This window comes from Lithobates pipiens, unplaced genomic scaffold (genome assembly GCF_037356315.1).
Source record: "Lithobates pipiens isolate NorthernLeopardFrog02 unplaced genomic scaffold, aLitPip1_a1.2 Scaffold_23, whole genome shotgun sequence".
Lineage (NCBI taxonomy): Eukaryota > Metazoa > Chordata > Amphibia > Anura > Ranidae > Lithobates > Lithobates pipiens.
Window position 1 is genome coordinate 107,769,556 of NW_027507785.1, and position 17,273 is coordinate 107,786,828.

A 17,273-nucleotide genomic window follows, 5' to 3' on the forward strand; every position below is an offset into this window, starting at 1 on the left:
AAGGGGAACTCTGTGGACTCTGATGTAAAGGGGGACTCTTGTTATTAACTTCATATGATTAGAAATGTCATTTAATAGCAAAATATATGTATAGTTTATACTATAAAAAAAAATTGGCGTGCTCCGCTAAAGTGTTCGGGTTTTACTTGAACAAAAGGTGGCAACCCTAAGGGGGGGGGCCCTTGAGATAAGATAGATATTGCATTGTGTCATTACATGTGAAAGACATTACTTTGCAATTTGGTGTTTGTGTTGAGGCTTCACTGGGAAGATGTTTGATATAGGTCTTTGAGAATATTAAACATTTGTCCTACTGTACCCCTATATTCTATATGTTTATTATTGAATCTACCGTTCTCATATCCATATTGATTGTTATCCAATGTCATTTACTGTTTATATCTCACTACATTGTTCCTTATGTTTATTACCCACTTTATTAAACTTTCTGAGTGGTTAATTGATAATCTGTGTGTGTCTCTATTACTCCTTCAACTGGTGAAGGGACAGGATCCAGGGCTATGGTGAATATATTTCATGTTCTGTTGTTACTGTGTTTTCCTATACTGCTGGGTTCCACACTAATATTACTAAGCAGGTGTGCCAGAGGGGTCAAGTCCATTCCTGGAGTTGAGAGGGTAGAGTGCCGAACCAAACATTCAGCAGCAGCTCCTGCAGGGGTAGTGCTACATACAATAGTATGTTATAGCACAACATTTGTAAATAGAAAGTGTATCTCAATGCTTGTTGTATTCCCATTTTGATATGGTTCAGAACATTTGACAGTTGTGTACCATGAATGCTATAAGGACTAGTGATGCACCACTGACTGCTCTGGAGATATAAAAGAATCTTTAAACCAGAAGTAATTCTGATACAAGGTAAAACTCACCATCAGCATAATAAGTTCCATTTGTTTCAACATCAGGCCTTATTTCCCTTCTAAAAATATTTTACCCTTTGAATAGAAAATAGTATACAGCCCCGGTGCCCTACACATGTAGCCCGCCAGTGCTCAGTGTGTGGCCCACTGTGTTCCAAATCTAAAAAAAGTTAAACGTTTTTTATTGAGGATTTTATTAGTAACATTCTCCACATCAAAATGTGCATTACCTAATGTATTTTATGGGGAACAGACAATCCAATCCCTTATTTATTATTGCGTTCTTGCAGCAACTTGGCATTACTTTTCAATCACCATTGAACATCAGACCTGCCATTAAGTTTGAATCTAAATGTTGACGTCTGGGAAATAACTCTAGTTCTTAGATAAAGAGTGTTTAGATCAGCGCCTGTCGTATTCTCATTTTGATATGGTTCAGAACATTTGGCATTTATGTACCTTAAAAGCTATAAGGAATAGCAAAGTATTTCTGATACAAAAAAGTAAAACTCACTATCAGCTTAAAAATATCCTTCTGTTTTAATGTCAGACCTGAATATTTACAGCCTGTTTTCTCTTTGGCTGGGGATTGGGAATGATAGTACAAAGTCCTAGTTCCCAACATGCGGCCAACCAGTGCTTAATGAGATTTATTTACTAAATCTACATGATGCTAAATCTGGAGCAGCTCTGCATAGAAACCAATCAGCTTCCAGGTTTTATTGTAAAAGCTAAATTTAACAAGCTGAAGGTAGAAGCTGATTGGCTACCATGCACAGCTACAACAGATTGTGGGTGCACCAGTTTTAGTAAATCTCCCCCCAGTGTGTGGCCCTCTGTGCTCCAGAACCTAAAGTGTTACTAAACCCACTACTGTTAAATAATTCTGTATATGCAATAAAGCATGCTTGTTATACTCACTGTGGAACCTAAGGGGTAATCATCTACATTGTGTAAAAAGGCTATGTGATCCTGTCTCCTCTGATCCTCCCCTTCTTCCACAGTGCCAAATTCATCTCCTGATAGTACACAGTTTTTGGAGGCACTATGCACATGTTCAGTTTGGTGTGTATTGCTAGAGAGTTTTTGTTTTCTTCAGAGGGTGCATGTGATCGGCACAGAGCCAATCAGCACTGTCCAGACAGAGGATCAGGGGTCCTGCAGAGTTAAATGAAAACTACTGCTACAAGCTTTAACCAGACACTGTTAGAAGTCACAAGACCGCTATATACTGTCGATGAGAAAAGATATTTAGCAGTTTATATTTACTAAAATAATTGCATTTCCATGTTCTGTGTATTGTGGGAGACCGGATATAATGAATGCAGGGTCCTGGGTTTAGTAACACTTTAAATGAAAGTCGCCTCAGCTGCCATTCAACATCAGACCTGCTGTAAAGTTTGAGTTTGAATGTTGACATCTGAGAAATAGCTCTGTTTTTTAATAGATAAGGCTTTAAGTGTTTTTTTTTCTAATACACTTATGGATATCTATAAATCCAGAACTCATTATTGTGTTTTCTTTTTTTTTTACTATTTAGTTTCTATACATACTTTTTTTTATTGTTGTGACAATATGATTTATCAAATAAGGTAATGACTAATAAATGACTAACTTTAATACAGCATGACATAGTTTTATAAAACCCAAGTTGGGTGTTTTAATGCTTGGCATGCTGTTTTTTCTTTACATTCCTTTACTATGTGATACCTAGTACCTTACTTGCAAAGAATATGAATGAGATAGATCTCTCTTGGTGCCCTGATATCCTTTCTCCTAGAAAACACATTCATGCACACAACCATCTATTTATTGTTTCTTGGCTGGTCCCAGCATTTGTTATAATGGAACATATTCCTATAGAATGGTTGGTGACCATTTCCTGAATATTAAGATAATAACTGTTTATTATATATTATTGTGGGGATTTTTTATATTTTACTTATGACTTATTTACTGTTCCAAAATGTATTGGCATATTTAGTATGGATTATATTCCAAGAATGTTTCTTTCTACAACAAAAAACACATCCAGTACTATTGAGTTTTAGAAAATGATTGACTCAAAAGGTACTTATGAAGCAATGAATGTGACATTCAGCAAATATTCGTGTAATCTAAAACTTGTGCACCAGGCAGATACCTCGGCGGTATATGTTGCATAAAAAGGGCCCCTAAGGCAATATTTTTCACCGATAACACCAAAACTGTCAAAACTGTATACTGTACATTATGTGCTAAATGCATCGGTTATGATTAGCTGTAATGCAAGTCCTATTTAGATTTGGAGGTTTCTTTCATGGATGTTTTTTGGAGAAAGGGAGTTGAGACTGCAACGCGACAAGAGAGTTTCCGGGCCATCCGTGCTATATAGGACATGAAGACCAGGACCACCACTGCAAGTCCATTTATGTACAAGTCCCGCACAAAGAATTTTTTGCATTTGATTGGCCATGGTCTTCCACACCTTGGTATTTCATTCCCCGTTAGGTCTTTGAAAGCCTTCATGGATGCAGATTGTGGAGTTGCACACTGCACTTTTGCAGGGTTTCTCTGCACAGGTTGGGAATCCAACCATGCTTTGAGATAAAGGATACTGCAGTCACAATTCCAAGGGTTCCCAGAGACATCAACTTCCTGGAGGCTGGCTAGGTGATCCAAAGCTCCTGGTGAAACTGTAGTCATCAAATTGTTTTGCAAATAAAGCTTCACTGTGGTAATTGGGAGATCTGGCACAGTTGTGAGATGCTTCGAACTGCAGTTAACTATTAATCCATGGGTCTCAATTGCACCACAACTGCAAGAGGTGGGGCATAAATCGATACTACTTGCACCAAACCCAAATAAAAGTAGCATGAGAAACCAAGACATTTTACTCTACAGTGCCTGTAAGACATAAGATTAAATATAGTTTATCATATTGCATTATAATATTATTTTAATACACTTTATTATTACGATTATAATTCCATGTATATGTTTTTGCTGCTTAGGTTGAAATCTGTAAACACTAAACATGAAGACATCACTTCAATAACAGCTTGTTACACACCCTTACTTTCCAGACCAATTTTCAGTTTTCAGTGCGCTAATAGTTTGCATTTTTTACATTTTTGTTGAGGTTTCAGATGGAGCATTTTGGGGATATTTAATAACCACAACTTTTATTGTACAGGATACACTGATTATCAGTTCTCTCTGAAGTGGTAAGTTCCTATCAGGGACCTGGGACTTTGGATGTTCTAAGAGATTTGGGTGGAAAGAACCTCCAAATGCTGACTACCTGGACTCTGGTCCAGAAGGGGTTAGGTGCCAGGCAGGGGGAGGCTTGAAAGGCAGTAGTGAAAGCAGCACCCCTGTCAGGGAAGTGAGTGGGGAGAGAGGCTAACAAGCTGTGGTGTAAAGCGTGAATTCTCAGACAAGCTGAGTCGTGGGTTGCTGACCCTTTGTGTGGCCTGTCTGTCTAGCACCCTACCATGGAGGAGTTCAACCCCAGTGCAAAACCAAAAAGCGGTGAGCCTGCTGTTTAGGTTTTGTGATACCAGGACTTTGGATTGTTGATTGATTTTGGCTGAAGTAAGCTGTCTTTTGTTTATCCATTTTCAAATAAAGAAACTATTTTGCTTTTACCAAACTGATTCCCAAGCTACCTCAGATAAAAATATATATATTTAAAGTGATTGTAAAGATTTTTTTTTTCAAATTAAAATAACAAACATGTTATACCTGTCTGCTCTGGTTCAATAGTATTGCACAGAGCAATTCTGAACCTTCTCTTCTGGGATCCTACACTGGCAACCTTCTCTGTGTTCTCCCATAGACATTCCACTCATACGGGTCCGCCTTCTGCTCCCTTTCTACAGGTTTTTGACTGACAACAGCAGGAGCCAAGTTGTACTATGATCATTATTACATCTGTTCTCTTGTTTTTATGAAGAGTTATTAAGACTTGATTAATAAAATGTGTATATTTTTTATAAATATTTTATTTGATATCCCTGCCTCAAAAGTCTCATTCCAACCAATTTTTTCATATGCTTTAATAAGGTATGTGGCATGTTTTTTCTTTTGGGGGTAAAAACATGCTTTTTTCATCTTGGCATCAGGTACGTGTTTAAAAGGGGGGGGGGGGCACAGACACATGAAGGTTTTATACCTTAAAAGAGAAGTATGGAAATGATTTTTTTATCTGTGCCGAGACCCGAGCCATTTAACATCACCGATGATTCGGTTCTCTCGGCTCACCAACTCATGCCTGTCGATCAGCAGTTCTCCTGCTCCTCCATACTCACTGGAGCTGTGGAGGGACTCGCTGAGAGGCTGAGACGGCCACCAGTCCAGGCACCTGATAGAACCAGACTCCCAGACTGCCTGGACTAATCTGTGTGACGTCAGCAGAGAGCGGACTTCAGACCGCTCTCTGCTGAAAAAGGGTCACAGGAGTGCAAAACGCATTGTACTCCTATGATCCATAGGAGAAGCCCAGCCAAACAAGCTCAGGCTGGACTTCTCCTTTAAGCCTAGGTTCATGCTGCTGCGGGATTGAAATTGCGCAAATTAAGCTGAAGTTGCAGGATTTCATACCTGCATATCAGTCTGTTTTCGTGGGTCGATTTCGGAGACATCTGTGCAGGTTCCTGCATGCCAAAAGTAGTACAGAAACGACTTTTGTGAATTGGTGTGGCACCACAAAATCATGTCAAAACGCATACCAAATTGCAACAATGGGAACCTGGGCTGGAGAATATACCAATCAGTGCCACCTTATCAATGCCCATCAATGCAGCCTATCAGTACAGCCTCATCAGCATACATCAGTGAAGGAGAAAAATTACTTAGTTTCTGCTATAACATTTTGTAAATAAGAAAAACAGTTTTTTTTTTTTTTTTTTAATTCTCAATAGTTTGTTTGTTTAGTAAAACAAAAAAATAAATAAACAGTGGTTTTTGGATTGGCTGGCGGATGCTGCCACTGCCATTCGTCATAAAGGAAATTGGCAGTGAAGCCTCTAGGCTTCACAGCCGGCTCCATACTGCCTATGTGCGTATGTGTGCGTGAAGCGTGCTGCACTTTCTAATGTGCCCGGCGGCGGGGGAAGGAGGAGGGGGGCCGAACTTCCGAGGGATGCCACAGCAGCGCCATCTCCCGAAAGTGTGGAAACGTACCTGTCAAAGACAGGTACCCGTTCCCCCCTCCCCCTAAAAGGTTCCAAATGAGGGTGGGAGGAAGCAGATCAGTGGAAGTTCCACTTTTGGGTGGAACTCCGCTTTAATGTTGTTCTAAAGGCAGAGTTTTTTTTTTTTTTTTTACCTCATGGACATCGCTGGATAGAGATGGAGCTCAAGTAAGTATTAGGGGGGCTGCTACAGAAGGCTTTTTGCATGGAATGCATTACGATAAAAAAAACCTTCTGCCTTTACAACTCCATCAAGCATAGTTAATAGTAGAAAAATAAATCATCACAAGGGACACTCATATTCAATACAAAAAGTCCCTTGTGCTGCTGGCTGGTCTCTTAGTTGAAATTCAAAGTCCTATGCCCCCCCTGCCCATGCCATAACCCCACAGCCATAATCTTGCAGTGTTGTGGGGGTTAATACGATCAGCTGGGCCTGTCATGAGCACTTGCTAGGAGTACCGACTATGTTAGGGCTTATAACATTGCAAACTGCTAAACCTGTTCCTATACAGGCCAAATTTTATTTTCAAATAAAAAAAAAAACGTGAGCTTTCTTATTATCAATTCTTCAATGTAGCAAAGTCTTGCTCAGCCGGTGACTGATGTCTCTGAAGGAGGCTCACTACTGTAGCACCTGTGGTGCTGATATTCACACAGAATGTAATGTCTCTAGTACACTATCATAGCACATTTATCAGAGCAGCCTTAGTTCAGCTCTGGGATCTGCAGCTCTTTCACTGCTTCCATATTTCCTTGTACTTCCGACACATAATTCCAATTGCTGTTCTCCTGTGCAATGAATTATCCTCAATACATTATTTTCCAAACACCTTGCAGCAAAACATTATTACTATAGATTATATTTTAGTTGCTGAGTCGTATCTTGCATTAATTCATTTTCAACTTCAGTATCAATTTTTCATCTAAGAGACCTAATTTATCCACCTGCCCATATAGTTTATCTCCGCTTTGTGCTAGGCCAACAGTTCTGCTGCTGCAATGAAACTGCAAATTGGAAAAAATATATATTTTATTTCCTCTGACTGCCAGCCCCTTGCCATTAGGCTTGTCTTTGTATTACTGAGAATATATGAGAGCTGAAGGTATGCTAGGCAACCTAGACAATGTCTTGATAAGGTGACCTTGGTCTGAACTGAATGTGATGAGTTGCTACTTATTACGGCCATAATTTCACAAATATCTCTATTTCAATAAATTTTTTTCTATAGGAGTGTGATTCATTATTAGCAATAACTATTATAGTAATTCTACTTAGATCATGCACATTATAATTTTGATCAAAGAACATTTTGGTTATATACTTTACATGACAAAGAAAAAAAATAAAAATCTACCATTATACAGGAGCCAGAAGGAAAGATTTAGGTTTTGTAGTTGCCATGGTAAACACCATTACACTAAACTGCACAAAGCCATTTAGAATTACTAGGGCATGTAGATGACTAACACAGACTAATGGGAGGACGATGGCTCCCAACCATTTCGAACGCACATATCAAAAAAGAAAAGATAGATACAGTGGTGTGAAAAAGTGTTTGCCCCCTTCCTCATTTCCTGTTCCTTTGCATGTTTGTCACACTTAAGTGTTTCGGAACATCAAACCAATTTAAACAATAGTCAAGGACAACACAAGTAAACACAAAATGCAATTTGTAAATGAAGGTGTTTATTATTAAAGGTGAAAAAAAATCCAAACCATCATGGCCCTGTGTGAAAAAGTGATTGCCCCCCTTGTTAAAACATACTATAACTGTGGTTGTCCACACCTGAGTTCAATTTCTCTAGCCACACCCAGGCCTGATTATTGCCACACCTGTTCACAATCAAGGCATCACTTAAATAGGAGCTGCTTGACACAGTAAGGTCCACCAGAAGATCCTTAAAAGCTACACATCATGCCGAGACCCAAAGAAATTCAGGAACAATTGAGAAAGAAAGTAATTGAGATCTATCAGTCTGGAAAGGGTTATAAAGCCATTTCCAAAGCTTTGGGAATCCAGCGAACCACAGTGAGAGCCATTATCCACAAATGGCGAAGACATGGAACAGTGGTGAACCTTCCCAGGAGTGGCCGGCAGCCCAAAATTACCCCAAGAGCGCAGCGATGACTCATCCAAGAGGTCACAAAAGACCCCACAACAACATCCAAGGAACTGCAGGCCTCACTTGCCTCAGTTAAGGTCAGCGTTCATGCCTCCACCATCAGGAAAAGACTGGGCAAAAATGGCCTGCATGGCAGAGTTCCAAGGAGAAAACCACTGCTGAGCAAAAAGAACATCAAAGCTCGTCTCAATTTCTCCACAACACATCTTGATGATCCCCAAGACTTTTGGGACAACATTCTGTGGACCGATGAGACAAAAGTGGAACTCTTTGGAAGGTGTGTGTCCAAGTATATCTGGCGTAGAAGGAACACTGCATTTCATAAAAAGAACATTATACCAACAGTAAAATATGGTGGTGGTAGTGTGATGGTCTGGGGCTGTTTTGCTGCTTCAGGACCTGGAAGACTTGCCGTGATAAAAGGAACTATGAATTCTGCTGTCTACCAAGAGATCCTGAAGGAGAATGTCCGACCATCTGTTCGTGTACTCAAGCTAAATAAAGTAAAAGGGAAAACACTGCGCTAAAGTTAAACCTGTAACAAGACGGCCTATGCCCTGTGATTATATCAGACACCTTTGGAAGAGTTTTAGATCAATATATGCAACTGATTCACTTGGTATGTATGTTATATGATCTATCCTTCACCATCACTAAATCTAAACTAACTGCTTATGTGAATAGAAGGGTTATATTAGATGATATGTGTACTTGATTATTGCGTTTGAACATTTTTATCTTGACCTGATCTAAATTGTTCATTGTTTTTGTGAAAGGCGGTCTGTAACAGGAGTCTCCGCCCCTTTGTAGACGGAACTGTCTCTGACCCCTTATATATTTGTTAGCAATGTGGTGGGTTCCAACATGCCCCTGTCGAAGACTTTTATGTCGAAACGCGTCGGGCTAGCTGTTGGCACCCTACATTGCTTTTAACTTTACTTCATTTTATTTCTGTGATCACCAAGTCATTTATAACTTTTTGACTTCAATAAATCCGTATTTTATATCATTTGACCCGCACCATGTGGAGCTCTTTTTTCTTTTCTCCCTTCTGTGTGGTTTAAACCCTCAAACATTTCTCTCCCCATTTGGGGCGATTGGAGTATTGGACCGTGTCTGAGCTGGATTCCAAACTACCTCGATGTTCCAGTTTGCGAAACACGCCATTGAGTACACTGCTGTTTGAAGTTCCTCCACCAGTCCAACGGACCTCCTTCCATATACTCTCTGGTCCCAGAGTGAGACCTCAAGCCTTTTCAGACTCAATTGTCATATGACTTTGTGAGTCCAACAGAGCTGGTAAGAAGTATTTATCTACCTTCTTTTGACGTTTACAGACAAGCTGGCCTACATGAATATACTTGCCCAGTGACCTGTTTTTGTTTTATAACGGTCCAGTCATCTCTATATCAGCTCCATTGTGAAACTGGTGCCCATCCTATGGACTCTTTTTCTCAAATTATTAACTATATGAATTTTTGTATCACTCTACAATTTATGTTGATTACACATTAATTATTTTATGTTGATTATATTCAGTAATATTGAAGCGCTACACATATTTTTTCTTTTGTATGCTGAACTTTGTTTGTTTTTAGTGTTAGCTGCTATTTTTGGCCATCACCGGCCGTCTTGTTACAGGTTTAACTTTAGCGCAGTGTTTTCCCTTTTACTTTATTTTTCTTTGTGACATATTATTCACTGCAGCTTCCTCCTTGTTTCATTTTGCTTTATCTTTCATATGGATATTTTTGAATATAGAACCTCTAGGTCCTTCAATACTGATGGTGTATTTACATCTAATTCCACCAATACTGAAGTCAGTGGCCTTTTTATTAGACTCAAAAATGTGATGGTCTCTGAGGTTCATCTCCAATGGGACATCGCCTTTTTGAGGCAATATATCAAGGAAAAGATGGTCCCCCGGGGATTACGTTGGGATATACATCCCCAACAGGGGGAGGTGGAGTTTGATGTCTGGTTTACCTTTTTTAATGACATGGGTATTAAACTGTTGAATTTTTTGATAGATAAGAAACAGGCTAGGCTACCCTCCATTGACAAGGAAATCAAAGACATTAGAGAAAAACTTACACCGGCATTAGGCACATCAGAATATAATACGTTATCCTCCAATCTAAAAAACCATCTAGAGAAAGAGGAAAAAGACCAACGAATTAAAAAGCAAAAAAAATACAATCGTGATGTGAATGATTATAAATCTAATTCTGTCTTTAATTGGCAGAAAAAAATCGTTTCCGAACCAGGTAATAATCCAGCATCAGATAATATACAGCCTGAAGCTATGGAGATGGAAAGAAGGTTGATTTACGAACCTCCTCCACCCCAGCCCAGGCCTATCGGGCCCTCTAGAACAAATGATTATGTATATAGATCCCCTGCTCAAGCACCATACCCTAACCATCAAGGTAAAGGCTTCAAACCCCGAAATAAGGGTAGAGGTAGAAACAATCAAAGTCACGGTCAAGATAGACACCATGGTGACACTAATGGTGGCTATCAACACACTCCCCGTGAACATAATGGAACCCGGCGAGATGACAAATATAGTCATAGGAGGGATGACTATTCACATAGCACTCCGATTCGCACCTATAATCGCTATCTACCCCTTAGGGACGAGGACCATTACGATTTTCAACGTGACCCTCCTCCCTATATGACATATAATGATGAACCCCCCTCTAGACCTCCATATAATCGTAATTATCCACCAGGGCCCCCTTATCATCAGGATTTTCACAGGGATACCCCCATTCGTGGGGCAAACCTAAAACCAAACGAGGCACCAGAGGGGGGAGGCGTATCCAGCACAAAAAGAAAACGGACACAGTAGGCGCGGGCATTTTTAACCTTAGTACAGCAACATTATCAGTGAGTGAAAAACGCATTTTAGACAAGGGCCTTAAATTTGTCCCTCCAAGAAAACTCAACAAATTTAATACATTCATTGACGTGCAGAAGTTCATTCGCAAGTTACACATTCAGAGACATTTTTTGTCCTCTCCTAGTGTAACCAACAAGATTCCTGATTCCACAACAGTCAGACACTCTGGATTGAGCAATCCCTCTTTGTTCAACCCAGGTATTCTACCCCCATCTATTAACGTTTTTAAAAATCTCGTTCTAAATGATTTGGATAAGTTACCTATTAAAAGGGTACATCAAGATCCCTCCATAGCACAGGGCCTCAAATCCTTATGTGAAAAGAAAAACCTTATCATTCGCCCTGCTGATAAGGGGGGTGGCTTAGTGGTATTAGACAAAACACGTTACATTGATGAAATGAATAGATTATTGAGTGACGTTACTACTTATAGCCCCCTACCAGGTGACCCTACCCTTAAATATAAAAAAGAACTTACACAGATCATAGATGAAGGTTTCTCTTTGAGTATTCTAAATAAGAAAGAGAGAGAATTTATGATCCCACTGGCTCCACGGATTCCAACTGTGTATCAACTCCCTAAGATACATAAGGACTCAGTGAACCCACCAGGCCGTCCAATCGTCAGCGGTATAGATTCCATTACCTCGCGAATAGGCAAATATATAGATTCTTATCTTCAGCCCTTAGTAAGGAATATACCATCCTATTTACAGGATACAGGCGATACAATTCGACTGCTTGAGAGTGTACAGTATCACGAAGATCTCATTCTAGTTACAGCAGACGTTTCTGCGTTGTATACTAGCATTCCACAGAACTTAGGCTTGGGAGCCGTTGAACTTTTTCTCTCCAGAGATTCTACACTCCCTGTGATACACAGGAATTTCCTTATGCAAATATTAGAATTCGCCATGTCCCACAATTATTTCTGGTTTCAGGGCAATTTTTATACCCAGACCAGAGGGGTTGCAATGGGGGCTAAATACGCACCCAGCCTGGCCAACTTGTTTATGGCCCAGTGGGAGGAGGATGTCGTCTATGCCCTTAATAGGCCAGAATTGGTGCTTTGGGCAAGGTATATAGACGACATCCTCCTCCTGTGGAAAGGCAGTAGGTCATCCCTTGATACCTTCATGGCAACCCTTAACAGAAATGATCGTGGCATACAGCTGACCTTTGAGGCCAGTACAACTAGTATTCACTTTCTTGATTTAGAGGTGACAGTAGTGCAGAAACGCCTAGCCTTGAGAACTTTTTTTAAACCAACGGACCGGAATGGATACATTCCGGTTGATAGTTGCCACCACCGCCAATGGCTTAGTTCCATTCCACGTGGCCAATTTCTCAGGCTTAGGCGTAACTGCACGAATACTAGTGACTTTATTTCACAATCTTATACCATCCGCAAGAGGTTCCTTGATAAGGGTTATGATCCATGTGCCCTGGATGCTGATATTAAAGCAGCTTTACACACTGATAGGGCCTCCCTTATACAAAAGAAAGTTAAAACAGGAATAAACGACAAATTTAAATGGTCGTTTTTCACAACTTTCTCTACACAACATAACGATATAAAGAGAATCATTAATAGGCACTGGAAGGTATTAAGTAGTGATAAAGTCCTAGGGGGAATAATTCCAGAGAAACCTGGAACTATTTACTGAGGAGCTCGATCAATACAAAATGACATCTCCCCCAACGTAATAGACATTCCTAAACCAATAAAATTTTTCCCACAGAGCAAAGGATACTTCCCCTGTAAAAAATGCAACGTCTGTATACATAACACGTTGGGTAAAAGGAAAAGTGATTCTTTCACATCCACAGCCACTTCACGCAGGTACCTTATGAAACACTTTACCACTTGCACTACCAGGTATATTGTTTACTTGATCACATGTCCTTGTAACCAACAATATGTTGGCCGTACCATTCGTAACTTTTCCATCAGAGTCAACGAACATCTCAGCAAAATTAAAAAAGGCTGTGATAAACACACGGTCCCGAGACACTATCTCGAGAAACACAATAGAGACCCTACGGGCACACGCTTTCAAATTATTGATAAATTTGTCCCGAACTGGAGGGGAGATTCATGCCTGAGGGGGGTGTCGCGCCTCGAGACATTTTGGATTTATGAATTGAGGTGCTACTCCCCCTTTGGCATGAACACAGATTGGGACATCAATAGCTTCATCAATCAAGCTTAATTTAGCCACAGTTGTCACACTGTATTACAAAATATTTTTTCAAAAAATATTTTTTCACCTTTCACCTTTTCCATGGATTTCCAGTATGTTTGCATAATAATTCATGTAACATTCTACCTCCATGGTACACAATCCACAATCTTTGGTCTGTACCCTATTTTCACGTCACCCAATCTTATAGATATAATTTGTAATTTCTCATATTTCGATTCACTTATTTTTTCACATGTTTCCCATTTTTTCTCCACCCTTTATTGTAACCTCGTGCGATTACATCGCATTTCCTTAACCTTATGTGATTGGGGGTATATATCCTCTGTGAAAAACATATATTTTCATCTGTCTCTCTTAATTATTCGGTATGATCTGTGTATACATTACATTAATTACATTCCAAATCTAACTTAGGGACCGAGATACCCGAGGGTCTGTCTTACTAAGTGGTGCGTATTCAAACGCACAGTATCAGACCCATTATATAATTTTTAAATCTATATATTTTTTAAACCTGTTTTATGTTTTTTTCTTCCATCATTAGTGCTCCATGCTAATCTTGATAAGAAGTTTAAGTCCCCTTTTTTGTTTTTTCTTTAATTTTTCACTTTACTATACTCTGCCTTTTAAAATGCAGGATGTTCTTTTAGTTGCTATGGCTACGCTGTGACCCGTCATTTGGTCCGGCCTGACGTAACTGCGCCCTCTGTATAAATATTTTTTTCGCTTGTCCCGGATGTTTGGGATTCTTTGTACACCTCGGCGCACAAAGTGACGTAGTTGCGTCACAAGCCATAACGCATGCGTAATGTCGTCACACATTTGAACGCCGAAGACTCGTCACGGCGCCGCCCGCTATGTCCCGCGGCGTCTGACGTATATTAGGGTAAATGGCGCCAATTTTAGACGCCCTTTCCGCCCACCATGCCCCGTGGCGTCTGACGTACATTAGGGTAAATGGCGCCAATTTTAGACGCCCTTCCCCGCTCTCATACGCCTACATGGTAAAGGACCAGCTGACGTTCACAAGTATACGCCCTTTTTTGCGGACGGCTGCCCTCCACAATCACTCCCACATCCTGTCATGTGACATGTATATCGAGTGATTGGTGGAGGTTTCTTTGCCACACTGCACGCCATGACACTTTCCGGTCACCTGATCGGAATTTCTGACCCATGAAACAATACGTAATACTAGTTACCATAGTTACCAATACACAATCCTTGTCTGCACACCGCTAACAAACAAGCTAGAAACATCTAGCTTATACAACGACGGATCATCATGAGATACCTTTTCTTGATTCCCTCAGCCACTTCGGTGATACAATATAAATGTGAATCAGTCCTCTTAGATGATGGTATAACATAATTTATATTGAGGTAATGTTGTATGGCTAATAACTTTACATTAGTGTTAGATGTTTGTTTGCATATGCCCTGTGATTATATCAGACACCTTTGGAAGAGTTTTAGATCAATATATGCAACTGATTCACTTGGTATGTATGTTATATGATCTATCCTTCACCATCACTAAATCTAAACTAACTGCTTATGTGAATAGAAGGGTTATATTAGATGATATGTGTACTTGATTATTGCGTTTGAACATTTTTATCTTGACCTGATCTAAATTGTTCATTGTTTTTGTGAAAGGCGGTCTGTAACAGGAGTCTCCGCCCCTTTGTAGGCGGAACTGTCTCTGACCCCTTATATATTTGTTAGCAATGTGGTGGGTTCCAACATGCCCCTGTCGAAGACTTTTATGTCGAAACGCGTCGGGCTAGCTGTTGGCACCCTACATTGCTTTTAACTTTACTTCATTTTATTTCTGTGATCACCAAGTCATTTATAACTTTTTGACTTCAATAAATCCGTATTTTATATCATTTGACCCGCACCATGTGGAGCTCTTTTTTTTTTTCTCCCTTCTGTGTGGTTTAAACCCTCAAACATTTCTCTCCCCATTTGGGGCGATTGGAGTATTGGACCGTGTCTGAGCTGGATTCCAAACTACCTCGATGTTCCAGTTTGCGAAACACGCCATTGAGTACACTGCTGTTTGAAGTTCCTCCACCAGTCCAACGGACCTCCTTCCATATACTCTCTGGTCCCAGAGTGAGACCTCAAGCCTTTTCAGACTCAATTGTCATATGACTTTGTGAGTCCAACAGAGCTGGTAAGAAGTATTTATCTACCTTCTTTTGACGTTTACAGACAAGCTGGCCTACATGAATATACTTGCCCAGTGACCTGTTTTTGTTTTATAACGGTCCAGTCATCTCTATATCAGCTCCATTGTGAAACTGGTGCCCATCCTATGGACTCTTTTTCTCAAATTATTAACTATATGAATTTTTGTATCACTCTACAATTTATGTTGATTACACATTAATTATTTTATGTTGATTATATTCAGTAATATTGAAGCGCTACACATATTTTTTCTTTTCTTGTGTACTCAAGCTGAAACGAACTTGGGTTCTGCAGCAGGACAATGATCCTAAACACACCAGCAAGTCCACCACCGAATGGCTGAAGAAAAACAAAATGAAGACTTTGGAGTGGCCTAGCCAAAGTCCTGACCTGAATCCTATTGAGATGTTGTGGTATGACCTTAAAAAGGCCGTTCATGCTCGAAAACCCTCTAATGTAACTGAATTAGGACAATTCTGCAAAGATGAGTGGGCCAAAATTCCTCCAGGACGCTGTAAAAGCCTCATTGCACGTTATCGCAAACGCTTGGTTGCAGTTGTTGCTGCTAAGGGTGGCCCAACCAGTTATTAGGTTTAGGGGGCAATCACTTTTTCACACAGGGCCATGATGGTTTGGATTTTTTTTCACCTTTAATAATAAACACCTTCATTTACAAATTGCATTTTGTGTTTACTTGTGTTGTCCTTGACTATTGTTTAAATTGGTTTGATGTTCCGAAACACTTAAGTGTGACAAACATGCAAAGGAACAGGAAATGAGGAAAGGGGCAAACACTTTTTCACACCACTGTAGATAGATAGATAGATAGATAGATAGATAGATAGATAGATAGATCCTTATTGGCTGAGATGGGCAACAATCACTTTTTCTTAACATTTTTTTTTTTTACACCCATTATTCCAAAAAGTGATGCTTTAATAAATTATCTTTAAAGCAGAGTTTTTCCTAATTCCTAGTCCTATGCCTATGTGATCATCTGCTTCCCTAATCGCTGGATATCCCCCTTACCTTGCTGATGTCTTCTTCTCTTTTTTTCTTATTTCAAATCTCCTGCTCCTGGAGATTCCGGAAAGGGGCGGTGCTGCTGCGGATATGGGCAGGGCTTCAGCGGCAGGTCAGCTCTTCCTGTCGGCCGCACGGGCTCCTGGCATTGTTTTTTCAATTTCCCAGGAGTCTGTGCGGCGCCCAGGCTCGAGTTCTCGCGCGCGTGCATCTCAGTTGCCATCACAATGGGGCAGGACTTCCTAAGATGCCGCCCGTTGTGATGGCAACCTGAGTTGTTGTCAGCGCTCGAGCGGTTTAATCTGCGCATGCGCGAGATTGTAGATTATACGGGCAGTGCATGCTGGGACATTAGCAGCACAGTGTCCCGGAAGACAATGCCTGTGGGCTTCACATGCCCACAGGCAAAATGGAAAACGTCAGGAGACGTTTTTAAAAAGGCTTTCTACGAACGAAAAACGGCAGCAAGACACTTTTAGAAAATATACAAGTATGTAACATAATTAGAAAACTTAATTAGTGCAATTAAGACAATAAAAAAACGGCGGTGGAACCCCGCTTTAATTACTTTTTTCCAATGAACTTCATAACCCGTAGGTGGTAGTGTGGTATTTTCTAGCAAAAAGAAATTAGATTTAATGGATATTCTAAATAGAACAAATAAATTTCAGATTCTATTAGGGAGTAAATTTATTACACATTATACTGTGTGTATTTACAGTGGTGTGAAAAAGTGTTTGCCCCCTTAC

General features: G+C 40.1%; 1 protein-coding gene across 1 annotated transcript in view; it reads right to left on the reverse strand.

Annotated features, from left to right (window-relative positions):
- Window positions 1-1,058: 1,058 nt before the first annotated feature.
- Window positions 1,059-17,273, reverse strand: part of LOC143927793 (platelet glycoprotein IX-like) — a 57,404-nt gene continuing 41,189 nt past the window's right edge. The window contains exon 2 of the mRNA XM_077452157.1: window positions 1,059-3,769. Coding sequence (XP_077308283.1) covers window positions 3,158-3,754 — 597 coding nt within the window. The 5' untranslated portion in view covers window positions 3,755-3,769 and the 3' untranslated portion in view covers window positions 1,059-3,157. The remainder of the gene's footprint in view (window positions 3,770-17,273) is intronic.